Source organism: Echiichthys vipera, assembly GCF_963691815.1.
Source record: "Echiichthys vipera genome assembly, chromosome: 22".
NCBI classification, from domain to species: Eukaryota; Metazoa; Chordata; class Actinopteri; order Perciformes; family Trachinidae; genus Echiichthys; species Echiichthys vipera.
In genome coordinates, this window is record NC_139847.1 from 14,419,143 (window position 1) to 14,433,186 (window position 14,044).

General features: G+C 42.2%; 1 protein-coding gene across 1 annotated transcript in view; it reads right to left on the bottom strand.

The window, feature by feature from the left end:
• Nucleotides 1-1,089: 1,089 nt before the first annotated feature.
• Nucleotides 1,090-14,044, bottom strand: part of slc8a4b (solute carrier family 8 member 4b) — a gene marked incomplete at both ends in the record, with an annotated part of 61,698 nt that continues 48,743 nt past the window's right edge. Inside the window, 5 exons of the mRNA XM_083937358.1 lie at nt 1,090-1,469; nt 6,587-6,859; nt 7,401-7,500; nt 9,139-9,174; nt 9,906-10,030. Of these exons, the coding sequence (XP_083793484.1) occupies nt 1,090-1,469; nt 6,587-6,859; nt 7,401-7,500; nt 9,139-9,174; nt 9,906-10,030 (914 nt within the window). The remainder of the gene's footprint in view (nt 1,470-6,586; nt 6,860-7,400; nt 7,501-9,138; nt 9,175-9,905; nt 10,031-14,044) is intronic.

The following is a 14,044-nucleotide window of genomic DNA, read 5'->3' on the forward strand; positions in this document are numbered from 1 at the left end:
TACAGCGTTTCATTATCACAACTTTAAGACAATTTCTACAGAGGAGATAAGAGTAAGGCAAGAGGGAGGGACAGAGGAGTGTGTACAGTATGTATGCGTGTGTGTTGTAGGATGGAGAACTATTTTGCACAGTGTAATCAAGAAAAGAAGGAAAAAAGACCAGTTGTCAGTTTTCATCTTGCCCATTCGCCCGCAAGTTAGTGTGTCTTCGTCCGCTGCAGATTCACCTGAGGGCCCCAAAGTGTGTGTTTGCGTGTACAGTTGGGAGAAGAGGGGCTAAAGTACTACATCGCTGGTAGTATTAGATAGAGTTCACTTCGTGTAATGGAAGGAGCCACTGTTGCTGTGATGATGAGATACAGTAAAGACAGAAGTAGAGAGAGAGAGAGAGTGTGAAGGGGATGTTGAATAATTTGCTCATCGTTTTTTTCAATGTCGCCATTTCTTTAGTCTTTTTATCCCGATCTTTCTCTAGTTTTGTTGCCTCCAGCCTCCTCTTTCAACTTGGCCACCCTTATCTTCCTCTTCATCTTTGTCATTTCTTCCAGGGGCCCGGCTAACAGCTCTCCTTGCTATCTATCTCTTCTTCTCTCCTGCTTGTTTGGCAGTAAGCTGGAAAGATATCAGAATTGTACTCACTATTGAACAGTGTTGTCTACTGATGGTGATGGATGATTGAGGTAAAAACATAAAAGCACTCTTTAAAAGGATTTCTGTTCGATTGGTTCTTAATTTGGAGGGTTTATGTACCCTGAGTTTCATGGTCACTGGACGGGTCTCCTTTCCTCCAAGAGCCGTTTGGATATAATGGAGGTTTAGTGCTTCATAATGGCAAACACTCTTTCAGGAAAGACATAAATGGAAAGAGAAAATAAATCTATTTGAAACACTGAAATTGCTTTTTAAAAAAAAAAAAAAAAGAGGAAATGGATTCCATAAAAAACATTGGAATCGGCCCATGTTGATCCACCTCGACTCCTCATCTCTCCTTGTCATGTCCCTGTTGAGGACTCCTCCAACCCTCCCTCTCTCTCTCTCTCTCTCACCATGCCGGCAGTGGGTCTCTCTCCCTCCCCTCCTCCTCTCAATTTAAAACACTGGTAAATGGCAGTAGGCCTCCAGTGAAGCCAGCAGGATGTAAATCAGCCACATCGAGATGAACAGCAGCGATGTTATTATCTTGCAAGTCCGCGGGCCACCCAGCTCGCCGCCTGCCACCCCTGCTCGCCGCCGGTACAGCAGTATGAACACACACAACACAGCCAAGATGGTGAATAGGGTGACGGAGAAGGCCAGGTTTCCCGGGTCCACCTTGAACGGCTTGCCCTTGGAGCGCCAGGCAACAGCAGCGATGGTCCACGCCACACCGATGCCAAGAAAGACATTGACGGCGTTGGAGCCGGTGACATTGCCAATAGAGGCGTCGGCGTACTGGTCCTGGATGGCGGCAACCTTGCTGGCGAATGTGTCTGTATGAGAAAAAGAAAGATACAAAGAAATTTCTTACACTTGCTTTTTATTTTATGTTTTTACTTTTAGTATTTTTAAGAATCATACTAACAGATGATAAAATTGACAGCAAAAGCAATGTGAAATCAAGACTAGAATCAAGACTAGCCAGGAAATATACATGTAAACCACAAGATAAAACAATCAAGTAATGTAAAGCAACAATATAAAAATTAGTCTCATGAAAATGACTTTTGATGATTATTTTGTAAATGTCTGTCCCATAAGCAGGCTCCGACTTAACCTGACTCTCGCCACATGACTTTCGTTCTGCCTTGCTTCAGCCTTGACTCCACCAAGCTCCACTCAACCAGCTGAGATCACTCCATAGGAAAGTGAATTCAGGTGGTCGAGCCAATCAGCACCGCCGGGCGAAGGCTTTATAGATGTGACGTAGCAGAGAAGCGACTGTTGTGATTCATACAACAATGGCGGCTCGCATCGAGGAAGCAGGCGTCAACATGGATGCTGCTATTTCATCTGTGTTGTCTAATCTAGTTAATATTTCTTCTTAAAAAGAACACCAGAAAACGTCAGGAAACCATGATTTCGACCTTTTCCCTGCGTTGCTCTCATCAGCGCCATGGGTTTCGACGCGAGTGGTGGACAAGTGGTTTATCCAATCATGTGCAAGGATTTTTGATAATGCCCAGCCTTCTGAAATCACTTTCTTATGTAAAGATCCCAGATGTATGAGTGAAGCAATTCTGACTGGCGATCTGGCAATTCTGGAAAATGCAGTCTGATGCACGGCTAATAGCTAGTAGCAACCACCAGCAATGTGGAGCAAATTTGTGAGTAAAGGAAAGGGATGTACTGGCCGCGGCCCACTTGATGGGGGTTACACAGTCCCGAGGATTGTCAGTAGGTAAACTTAACTGTAAGGCAGGTGCAGTTATACTGACCGTCCTCACCTAACCCCACCCCTTCAAGTAGATCTGTCCATCATGTAATGTCAGAGGTCAAGCGGAAATATTCAAATGAAACGCAGACAGGAAGAGCAGAATTCAAATCTAAAATACAAATGAAACGGATGATGGAACGACAAAATAGAAAGGTGCAGAGAAAAATGGTCAGAAATGCAACGTTTGGATGTCTCACAAAAGCTACCCTTAAGTTGGAACATTTTCCATTCAGTTCCATCCACTTGGATTATGATGTTTTTTTTGTCTGCATTCTGAAAATGAAACATATAAGTTCCAGGAGGATTCGTAGTTCTGCTCTGTATCCACAGTTGTACAGTATATTGGCATCAGCCTGGGACAAAACAATAGTAATTAAAGCTGTAAATTGCTGTGGGTGCACATGAGGGGGGCTGTTCGGTGCTGAAATTGAGGAGAAACTGTGCAGAGACTCTACAACTGGGTTGGCAGAGAACACCAGGGAAACCGCTGCCAGTTATTGTATGCCTCTCTCGGCTTATTTCTATTTATAGACGGGCCGGTTGAGATGAGTCTCAATTCTCATCTGAATGTCAGCGAGATTAGTTGAAATTTATATCCCGACATGAAAAAAAAATCCAACAAACTTTCTTTGGGAGAGTGGGGGACGATCCAGTAGGTAGCAGACCGCACAAGAAGAAATGAAAAGTTTGTGTGCTGGTACATGGACACATGAGACTGAGTGACATACACACACACACACACACACACACACACACACACACACACACACACACACACACACACACACACACACACACACACACACACACACACACACACACACACACACACACACACACACACACACACACACACACTGACAACACTAACTACTGCTGGCAACAAAGAAGATCATCCCCAAATCTAGAAACCCATTTTATCATGTGCTGTAATATGTACTAAATACTGTAAATACCTTCAGCTGGGATCAGGATAATCCTGACTTTTTGGATACAGGTATACCAATCCTACCAAAAAGTCTTGGACAACCCATTTTCAAGAATTGTGCTGAAATCTGTTTGGATTACTTCTGTACAACGGGGCCTTCTGAAATGTTAAACGGTTCATGTTAGCAAGCCAGATGGGTGATTTGGGAGTTGCTGGGGGGTGTATTCCTTCTCAGTTTTTAAAGAAACTAAAGTGAATATCCATCAGTAGACACAAAACAATGGGCCTCATTCAGTATTTTCTTAAATTTGTTCTTGTGTGTTCTTCAACCGCTCAATTGTTCACATCTTGCATTTCCTCGTAAATTGAAAGCATTTGCTGGATGATCCTCATTCTCAAAGGTAAACACCTATAAGAGGGCATGAGGCCAAAGGGCCATGTGCAAACAGCCACACAGCAATGAAAAAGAAAAGTTAAACAAATCAAGTCAAGAATGGAGTCCGGTGAGAGTGAAACACCGGACTCCAAATGTAAAAAAAAAAATCCTGGGAAATGGAGCTACTTCTGCAAGAAGTGAACGCCAAAACAGCCGTCACCTGTAGTAACGCATGCGCTCCAGGATGTATTCTTACTGCTGCGTCGAGGGTTCAAGGCCAGCTCTTTGCTAAAAAAAAAAAGCCCCCATACAGTACAACAAACAGACCTACCCTGGGTAGTGTTTATTTATTTCTTGGCAGTTTTTTAAGCCTTTATTATATAGGACAGACAGGAAATGGGTGAGAGAGAGAGGGGAAACATGCAGCAAAGGGCTGCAGGTTAAAGTCCAACTGTGGTCGCTGCTTTGGGGGGCCTTCAGCCTCCTTACATGGGGCGACTGCTCTAACCACTCAGCCACTGGCCGCCCCGGGGTAGTGTTTATTTTAATTTAAAAGAACGTAGTGTTTTGTAAAAAAATGAAAATAAATACATTAAAAAATGATATGAATGCTAAAAAAATTATTGCAATTAAAAAAGTTTAATATCAACTGTATAATTGAAGAAAATGCATAAGCGTCTGTTTTTACCTGAGAACAAATATCAAATAAGTAAAGTGGGTTTTAAGATGTAATTTCTTCTTAAAGACAGTTGCTGAATGAGGCCCATTGCTCTTATTAACTGCTATAACAGCTTCCAGTAGCCACTGCCAGTGGATATAATTACTATAAGAATGTCCTTAGCAAGTAGAAAACGACAAAAACCAACACAATGGCAAACTTCATAATGAATTGAAGCAGAGACGTTGAAGTTGAGAATCAGGCTAAACAAAGTGTGCCTGTTACTATGGATATTGTATGTTCATAAGGATATTTCTGCTGTAGAGAGCCGTTGCAAACAAAACTGTACATGTTCTTTCATTGTGTTCATATGGGTGGACTGACCCTTTAACAATCATAACCTGTCTATGTCTTTAAGTGACGTCAATCATAAAGCTCAGATGGTCACAAATGCAGGGCTCATCAATAAGGATAGCAAGTAAAATGCCACATTAGGCTAGTAAAACTAACATCTCGGCAAGTGGTCTAAAATAATTAAACACAGGAAGTAGTGAAGGAGTCATCCTTCTTTCTTCTCATCTCTGTTGTGAGGGGCACTGCAGATACGCAGTAGCGATCAGGCACTTTCTAGAAAATGACGGCGGTTAAAAACAAAATTTGAGCTGAAGCTGAAGTGAACATTTCATTTATCCTGGGAACTCTGAGTTTAGTTAGGTGATTTAACATCATTTCAATTTAATCTTTCCTTATGATTTGATAGCAGCTAATGAATTCAACAATGTGTACAGGAGCAAGTAAATATTTACTTCAGGCAAGTCGATTTCTGACCCACTTGTCCAACCAGGCAAGTAAAAATAAACAATAATGATGAACCCTGAAATGAGCTCCATAAACCTCCTAAACAGCCAGAAACATGCAGCAGTTCACAGCGTTCAAGCCTCCGATCAGCATTTGCCCTCTAATTGCCTGAATCTGCAAATCTGGTGTAAATTGGCTGGATAATCCTCCAGAGTGTCTCCAATGTAATAATGCTGAAATGCTTTTATAAATCTGTAGGAGGGAAGAGTGCAAGTCAGAGAGTGGGAAACCAGAGAGAAGATGAACATGCTTTAAAGAGATCTCAATCACACACACACACACACACACACACACACACACACACACACACACACACACACACACACCAGGGAGCACACACTCCCAGTGGAAGTTATAATGACCTAAAGGACCTGCGGCACGCAAACTTGCATCACCTCTGCAGAGCAAACACATTTTCACCCACCCAACCGCCCACACACACACACACACACACACACACACACACACACACACACACACACACACACACACACACACACACACACACACACACACACACACACACACACCTGGGTACCACAGCACACAGTTCAGAATGATGGACGATACTTCAGTGAAAACCCAACATCCAATAAGAGGAGGGGAGAGAGGGAGAAGAATAAGGTACAGTGAGACGAGGTCAGAATAATAAATTGACTTGGATGAAAGCAACGGCGACCGATAAGTGAGGTGGGATATGAGAGTGTGAGGGAGGAAGGAGAGAAAACATGGGTGAAAAACACCAAATGAAAGAGTGAAAGAGATCCAGAACAGGAAAAGACAGAAAACAAATGAACACAATGTCAACACGCTGTTAATGGGTGTTTACGGCCTCCAAAACCAGCCCAAACTATAATATGGCTGCTGAAGGAACTGTTTCAGACCTCGCCACCCGCAAGCTAACAAAGTTAGCGCCTGAGAGAGTGCAAAGGTTTCTATAAATCATACGGAGGGGCGACATCACAACGTTTGATGAGAGGAATGAGGAGGGGAATTGAATTTAAGTCCTGGGACAACGCGTCCTCCAGGCGCAGACAGGCTCAGGCTGAAGGCTGTGATGGAGCCCGCTATTACAATTTCATTTTTATTCCCAGCCTGCTTACAGAGGGCTGCTGCTATTGAAATCAGATGGAGGAGAGAGGATCAGCCCTCTACTTTGTCTGTCATATCAAACATTTGGAAAAAGATATGCATCTCATATCACTGCTCTATTTGCGAGAGGGAGTCTTTTTTTTTCTGGTTGAAAATGAATTTCATTTCATGTCAGCAAGGAAGTACAATATGTGCCATGACAGAAGTGTAAAATGATTTTTGCCTCCATCACTTCACACACATTAAGCCACTCCAACTCACCTGGCACCGACGTTCCCAGCGCCACGAACACCACAGCCGTCACAGAGTCCTTCAGTCCTATCGTGCAGCCGAAGTGTGACGCCAGATCGCCGGTGACCGCCGTCAGGACCCCGATGAGCGATATGGAGACGATGAAGCAGGCCCAGCCGTTCCAGTACTCCGTGGGCGGGACAAAGGCGAAGAGAACCTTCCAGAAGACGGTGAGGAAGTGCATGATGTAGTCGAAGCAGGACGGCAGCCGCTCTTCGCCGCTCTCCTCCTCGTCGTCGTCTCCTTTGGGTACAGGTCAAACGTTAGAGAGCATAGAGCGATGGGTGAAGTTAAATTAGGGTTTTAAGTTAATCAGAAAACAACTAATATTAAAGTGTTTTTTAACACACTTTGTGAGCATGGATTAAACAAACAAGACACATCTTGTTAATGAGTTTTAGAGCTGTTAGTTATAAGATTTATCTTTGAAACTTTGGACCAAGCCAGGCAAGCTGTTCCCCCTTATTTCCAGTCATTATGCTAAGACACAGAGAGTGGTATTGATCTTTTCATTATCTCTCTGCAAACAAACAAAAATACACGTTTTTACAAACATGTCGCCCCACTGTGTTTGTTAAAGCAGGACTAAAATAATACTTCCCACTGTCTTGTGTTAACAGAGAAAAGAAAAACAGCCCATAGATGAAATCTGCCCAATTTTTGAAATTAAAAAGGCTGATGCAGATCTTTAAGGAAGTTACTTTTTTCATCTTTTCCAAATAAAGGCAAGAAAGATGTTAACCAAAAACAGGGCTCATAACTCATGAATGATTTTGTGTGTTACCTGCGCTGACAGTAACAGCACTGACAAACTGCTCCCTCCAGCTGCTGCTTCCCACCACCAAGGCCAGGTTTGTCTTCTTGATCAACTTATCTACCGTACTCTGTACACACACACACACACACACACGCAGCACGCACGCACGCACGCACGCACGCACACACACACACACACACACACACACACACACACACACACACACACACACAGAAAACATGCAAGTGCATACAGACCAGGCAGAACAGGAAAGACAGACACAACCCGCAAGTTGTTAATTCACTCTCAGCCGCACAGAAAGGGGAATCCTTTCAATTAGTTCAGTATTCGTCAGTATTTCAGAACACTGACAATCCGAGGTAAAGGAATGTGCTACATAATTAATACGATGCTGTGAATTTGGCCGTGATGATTCCTGTGAATTCTAGGAAAAACCTCCAGGCAGAGTGGTTGAGTTTTCTGTGTAAAGCGGTGAGAAAGGGGAATAAAGAAAGACGTTGATTGCAAAACAGCTCGCGGCAGAGACAGAGCACCGCACAAGCTCATAATTCAGCTGACAGGCTTTTGTGAAGAGAAAATCCAGCATGCTTTACTATCTAATGAGTGAGAGACAACATCAATAACACACATGATTTACTGTATTTTAGCAGCCTCAACAGGAGAATTTAAATAAATTCCAGTGTTGGTTGACAATTAAGGATTTATAGATTGGAATATGGCTGCACGGTGGTGTAGTGGTTAGCACTGACGCCTCACAGCAAGAAGGTTCCAGGTTCGCATCCCGGCCTGGGCCTTTCTGTGTGGAGTTTGCATGTTCTCCCCGTGTGTGCGTGGGTTTTCTCCGGGTACTCCGGTTTCCTCCCACAATCCAAAGACATGCATGTGTTAGGTTAATTGAAGACTCTAAATTGCCCGTAGGTGTGAATGGTTGTGTGTCTATGTTCGTCTCTATGTGCCCTGCGATAGACTGGCGTCCTGTCCAGGGTGTACCCCGCCTCACGCCCGATGTCAGCTGGGATCGGCTCCAGCACCCCCCGCGACCCCGACCCCGGGATAAGCGGTTGAAGATGAATGAATGAATGAAAAAGATTGGAATATGATATTCTCCATGACTCTCCATCACTCACAACATTTAAATCCCGTCTAAAAACCTTCCTTTTCTCACAAGCCTACAACCTCCCCTACCCATAACTACATTCACTCCCGGCCTCTCCCCCCGACTCCCCCCCCCCCCCCCCCCCCACCCTCCTTCCGCTCTCCTCACCCATTTCAGCCCCTCCCCTTGACCCCCCCCCCCCCCCACTGCTCTTCAATCCATCCCCCCACCTCTATTGTTGTACCTGTTTCTGGCTATTTGTCTGTATCACCATTACCCCATGCCCCCTTCGCCTTGCTTCCCTGTCATCCTTGTCATCCTTGTCTCCTGTTGTTTATCGTCTGTATATTATATGTCCTACTCTGTAAGCGACTTTGGGTCTCTGAAAAGCGCTATATAAAATAAATGAATTATTATTATTATTATTAGAGACAACATCAATAACACACATGATTTACTGTATTTTAGCAGCCTCAACAGGAGAATTTAAATAAATTCCAGTGTTGGTTGACAATTAAGGATTTATAGATTGGAATATGATATTGGACCCAGACACCATTACCATAGAATTACAGTGTTATACAGTAGCAGATGGAAGAACTAACATTTCATGCGCAGGCAAACTAATGAGGGAGAAAGATAGATAACCTTTTCAGCCCGTCTACAAAGCGTATTAACTGCTCTCTGCACACACACACACACACACACATACAAACACACACACATACAAAATGACACAAATGGATGAATGAGCAACAGAAAAATGATTGGTTACATTCTCAAGACACAAAATAAATCACAGATTGGAGGCAAAACAATTAACAGGAAGAAAGCAACACACATGGCATGAGGATGTATAGAGTAATGAAAGCTGAACGTGTTTGTGCTGCACACGAGAATGTCAAGTTATCTGTAACGATCCGTGGTTAAATAACAACGTGATAGAATTTGAAATCGCATTCTTTTTAATATAGAATATTTAATACATGACTAAGCCAATATATTTTCTCATTTGCTGGATGAATGGTCTACCGACGACTTCCTTTCTTCTAAGGCCTTTCTTCTCGCCGTACTGAAAAAAGCTGACAGCTCGCTTTGAATAAATGATTTGTTGTCTTTTACATGTCTGCTATCAAAATGATAAGCATCCCATCAGAGAGTCCATTACATGCTAACAAAATAAATCATTTATCCTGTGGGCCGGGGCAGCTGACACCAACATCAAACCATTTGGGATCCAATTTGCATTTTAAGTCCGTTAACACAGCTGCCAAACTGGTGATTATTTCTATCTGCTGATTCATTCTGAAGAGCTTCTGAAGTAAAATGTAAATCAAAGGGACCCCTTGCATGAACACAAACACACAAGCCTTGAAACGGAAATGGAAATACAGTACGTGCATAAACACACTTACCTTGAACTCGTAGGACTCTTCTATGATCACCTCTACTTGTGTGTGTTCGCCCAGACTGGGACAGCCCATCTTGGCCACCTCTTCCTCCTCTGCTCCCACCAACGGCTTGTTCTCGTTGGAGTCACCTAGGAGACCAGAGAAGAAGGTCAGTGCTGCTGTTACAGGGTTGGTGTAACAGTGCAGAGGTTATACAGAACCATCTCAAAGGAAACCAATTATAAGGTGCTATTTTTTTTTTTTGCTTGTTGGATACTGAGGTCATGGATACATTAACTTTTATTCTGAAATGTAGACCTCAGTATGTCATTTCCTGTGGTAAATATGGCATTATATAACCATGTTTTTTGTTTGCTTTTGGATGTGGTTTAAAGGTCATATGTCTAATTCATATCATTTTAAATTGTAGAATATATTTCACTATTACTTTGCTTTTAGGACCCTGCTTTATTTTTGTAATTTTTATCTTAAAAACAAGACCTTTAGTCACTTTTGAAAAAAAAAACCAAAAGGGTCTGGAAATGATAAGTTAGATAACTATAAACCTACTGGTTTGTTATTTTACCAATTTAAGCAGCCAAAACCATCCCGTTCTCATTAGCAGGGTGTCAAATATCACCGTTGTGTCACGGCCCTCAGCGTTTGGCACACACAAAGGTGCTGTGTGCGCAAACAATCAGAGCAATTGCTCCAGTATTAAGAGCATCAAACTCTGCGTAAGGAGGCAAGAAACGCACACATATGTATACTTCATGTTCATGTCCCGTGTGTCGCTGTAGTTACGTTACAAACTCACTTATATTAATGCCTTAACCTAACCACATAGTTTGTTTGAATTCACCTTAACCACGTTGAAACAGCGTTTCAAAAAAAGCCATGACAAGGTTTCATGACCTCCTGGAACTCATAGGCTCCCCTCTGTTTTAAAAAAAACCCATTGCAAACCATTCATAAAGATGTGCGGAGGAAATAGATTTTGTCGAATAATTGGGGTTCTTTGCATTTCAACTGCAAAATTCCTGAAAACCTAGCCTGGAATCACCAGACAAATTTGCAAATGATTCTTTGAGTAAATCACCTGGTACACTTCTCCTACCAAGCTATTGTGCGTACTAAAAAATATCAGGAAACTTAAATCAAATGGGATCATTCCTCTCTTGAATCCTCCAGAGAGATGATACTTCCTGTTAAACTGAGAAATGTCTGAGGTGTTCACATGGAAGTTGCTGCAAAGTGAGGAAGATGAAATGGAATTCAAAATAACAACTATGATATTACCCCGAGACTTTCACACTGGAAGAAATCTTTTTGGAAAACAAACTTAAAGCAATAGATTTTTTTTGAAGTGGGGTTGTATGAGCTGCTTTCGTACTATCTGATCGAGGCAGTAGTAGACCAGCAACTCCTGCGTTCTGTGAGGTAGAATTACTGATTTGTCAATGGAGTCTAGTGGCTTCGATGAGAGCATAGATTAATGGCCTCAGATGCCCTCATGTAAACTTAAACAGGACTTTCTGACAGCACAGAAAACGTATGTACACTTAAACTGATATTGATTAGCTTCCGTGCCAGTACTCCACGATGCTTCTCTAAACTGGGGGCGTTCAGCTATCTACTGATCACCAAAACCAAACATCGCACCAAAGGGGACAGAGCCTTCGCCATCGCCACCCCTCCCCTCTGGGACTCCCTGCCCCTAGTCACCTGGAACTCTCCCGTCATTCAAGAGTCAGCTTAAATCCCATCTCTTCAGAATCACCTACAACAACTAAAATTCACCAGCTGCACCCCCTGATTTCCTATGAATGTGATGTTCTTTTGTTCTAGTGTTGTTTAACATGCTTTCTGTTTTGATTGTCTATTTTTCCTTATGTGTATTTTCTGTAAAGCGTCTTTGAGTACTGAGAAAAGCGCTATATAAGACCAATCTATTATTATTATTATTATTGTAGGTAATACACTGGATAAGAACCAGATACAAACCACTTCAAAAAATCTGAACTTTCCCTTTAAATCTTTGTGGTGGATTTATATTTGCAAGTTGTGCAATTAGTGCAACACTCAGTTATAAGATTAATATGCAGCATTATTGCATTCAGCTTTTACCTGGCATTTGAACCCAAGCCATGTATCACGCAACTTTTTCATCTGTTAGCTTTTGCTAGAGCAGCATTCATTGTTTCCATATTTTTGCTGCGGTTTTGTTTTAAGAATGTGTGCAAGCAATCGTGAAAGTCTATAATGTGAATGCTAATATTCAAACACTGATGTGCCACATGGAAAATCCAATCCATCATGCATACCGTGTTATTAAAAATATTACAACCCGAAAGGGTTTTCATATCTTCAAATGAAGCAATTTCTCCATTACCATATGTCCCTCCATTCATCCATATGCCTCCTCCGTCACTCTTCACACTCGTTATTAATTGAGTCAGCTGTTATCAGTGTGGACCTGTTGTAATTGACTAACAGCATGTGTGTGGCTCAGTGTGTGTGTGTGTGTGAACGTCACTCCATATGCTACGTGCCAGTCTTATAAAACCAATTATGTTTCCTCTGTGATGAGACATGTCCCAGGCTGTTGGCTCTTCCCGAGAGTGTGCACCTTTACTCCACCAGGCCTGTCACCTTGTCTACAGAGCAGCATGTTAGCAGAGCAGCAGCTTCAGTGCTCCATCTGTGTCTGCACAGGATGCGTTCAGGCACAGAAGTGAGTGTAGGTAACATGTGTTTTGGCAGCAGGTGAAAGGAAGGTAAACCTTTTTCAGGCATGACTGCCACAAATACTGATAAAAGCAAGTAACTTAAATTCAGTACTAAAATAAGGAATTCATTCTCATTATTAATGTATCAAGACTTTGAATCAATCTTTCCCCCTCATTAGTTTGCCTCTGCACGCAATGCTAGTTCTTCCATCACAAATGCCTTTTTAAATGCTTTGTTTACAGCAGTGCTGCCCAATCCTGCTCCTGGAGGGCCACTGTCCTGCATGTTTTAGGTTTCTCTCTGCTCTAACACACTTGAGGCTAAAGATTTCATTAGACATCATTAGATTCAGGTGTGTTAGAGCAGAGGGAAACCTAAAACATGCAGGACAGTGGCCCTCCAGGAGCAACCCTGGTTTACAGGATATTCAACTTTGGGATTTGGGATTGTATGAAGGTGATAAAGTATACCCATGAATATTTGATATGAGTTTACTGTCAATCACAATTCCTCCTCGCCACTGATGAGCTGCATGTCTTTGGCATTCTCTCGATAACACTTGTTGACCTCTAGTTTCTTCACAGAGAGTTTACTTTGTGCGCCCTTTGATGTTTCGGAGAATACTGAAACAAGCAACACGTTGAGCATAAACATAACCTTTGTGCATTGTCATAGCTCGCCATCAGTGGAGGCCTGAGCCACAGTGTCTCACTTGAGTAGAAACAAGGCTTAGTGTAGACATCTGGATTCGATAAAATAAATATACGACTGTTCCGATGTATTTAAGACAAACGTATGAAAAACATGACTGAAATGATATTTGTGTATGTTGTGTGTGTAATCTGAAGATGTCATTTTGGGTTCTGGAAAATCTTGTCAGCCATTCTCTACTATTTTCTGAAATTTCATAGACCAACAATCGAAAAATAAGTTAGAGATTAATAAGTAATATAAATCATCATTAGTTGCAGTTTTGTATATGTAGAGTGTGGGAAGTGAGTGTGATACTGTGTTTGGTTGAGCAATGGCTTCCAACGTGTTTTGTGTGTCTGTAACCTTATTTTTAGAGTCCAGAAAAGGTATCTTTCAGTTTTGTGTAAATTTAAGAGAAATGTCAGAGCAGAACAAGCAGCAGAAATGACTTACTGACTTTCAGCTCTGGTTCTCTTTAGCCTTGAGTCACCTGCCAGAGATTAGCTGTCTGCCTGCTGTAATGAGTCTTTTAGAAATTTCAACCAAAGCTTCCTATGTTCTTAAAAAGTTGAAGTCAGACGTCTTAGACTGGTGGATTTCAGAGCTCTCCGGCATCTGTGTGGATTCAGAAAGTAGGAAATGACAGCCCAGGGGAAGGAACCTGATTTAAATGGTTCATAAGGAAGGAATGAATTTCAAATTGTGTTCAAGCTGCTCTTTTCTGACTACTTAGTTTACTG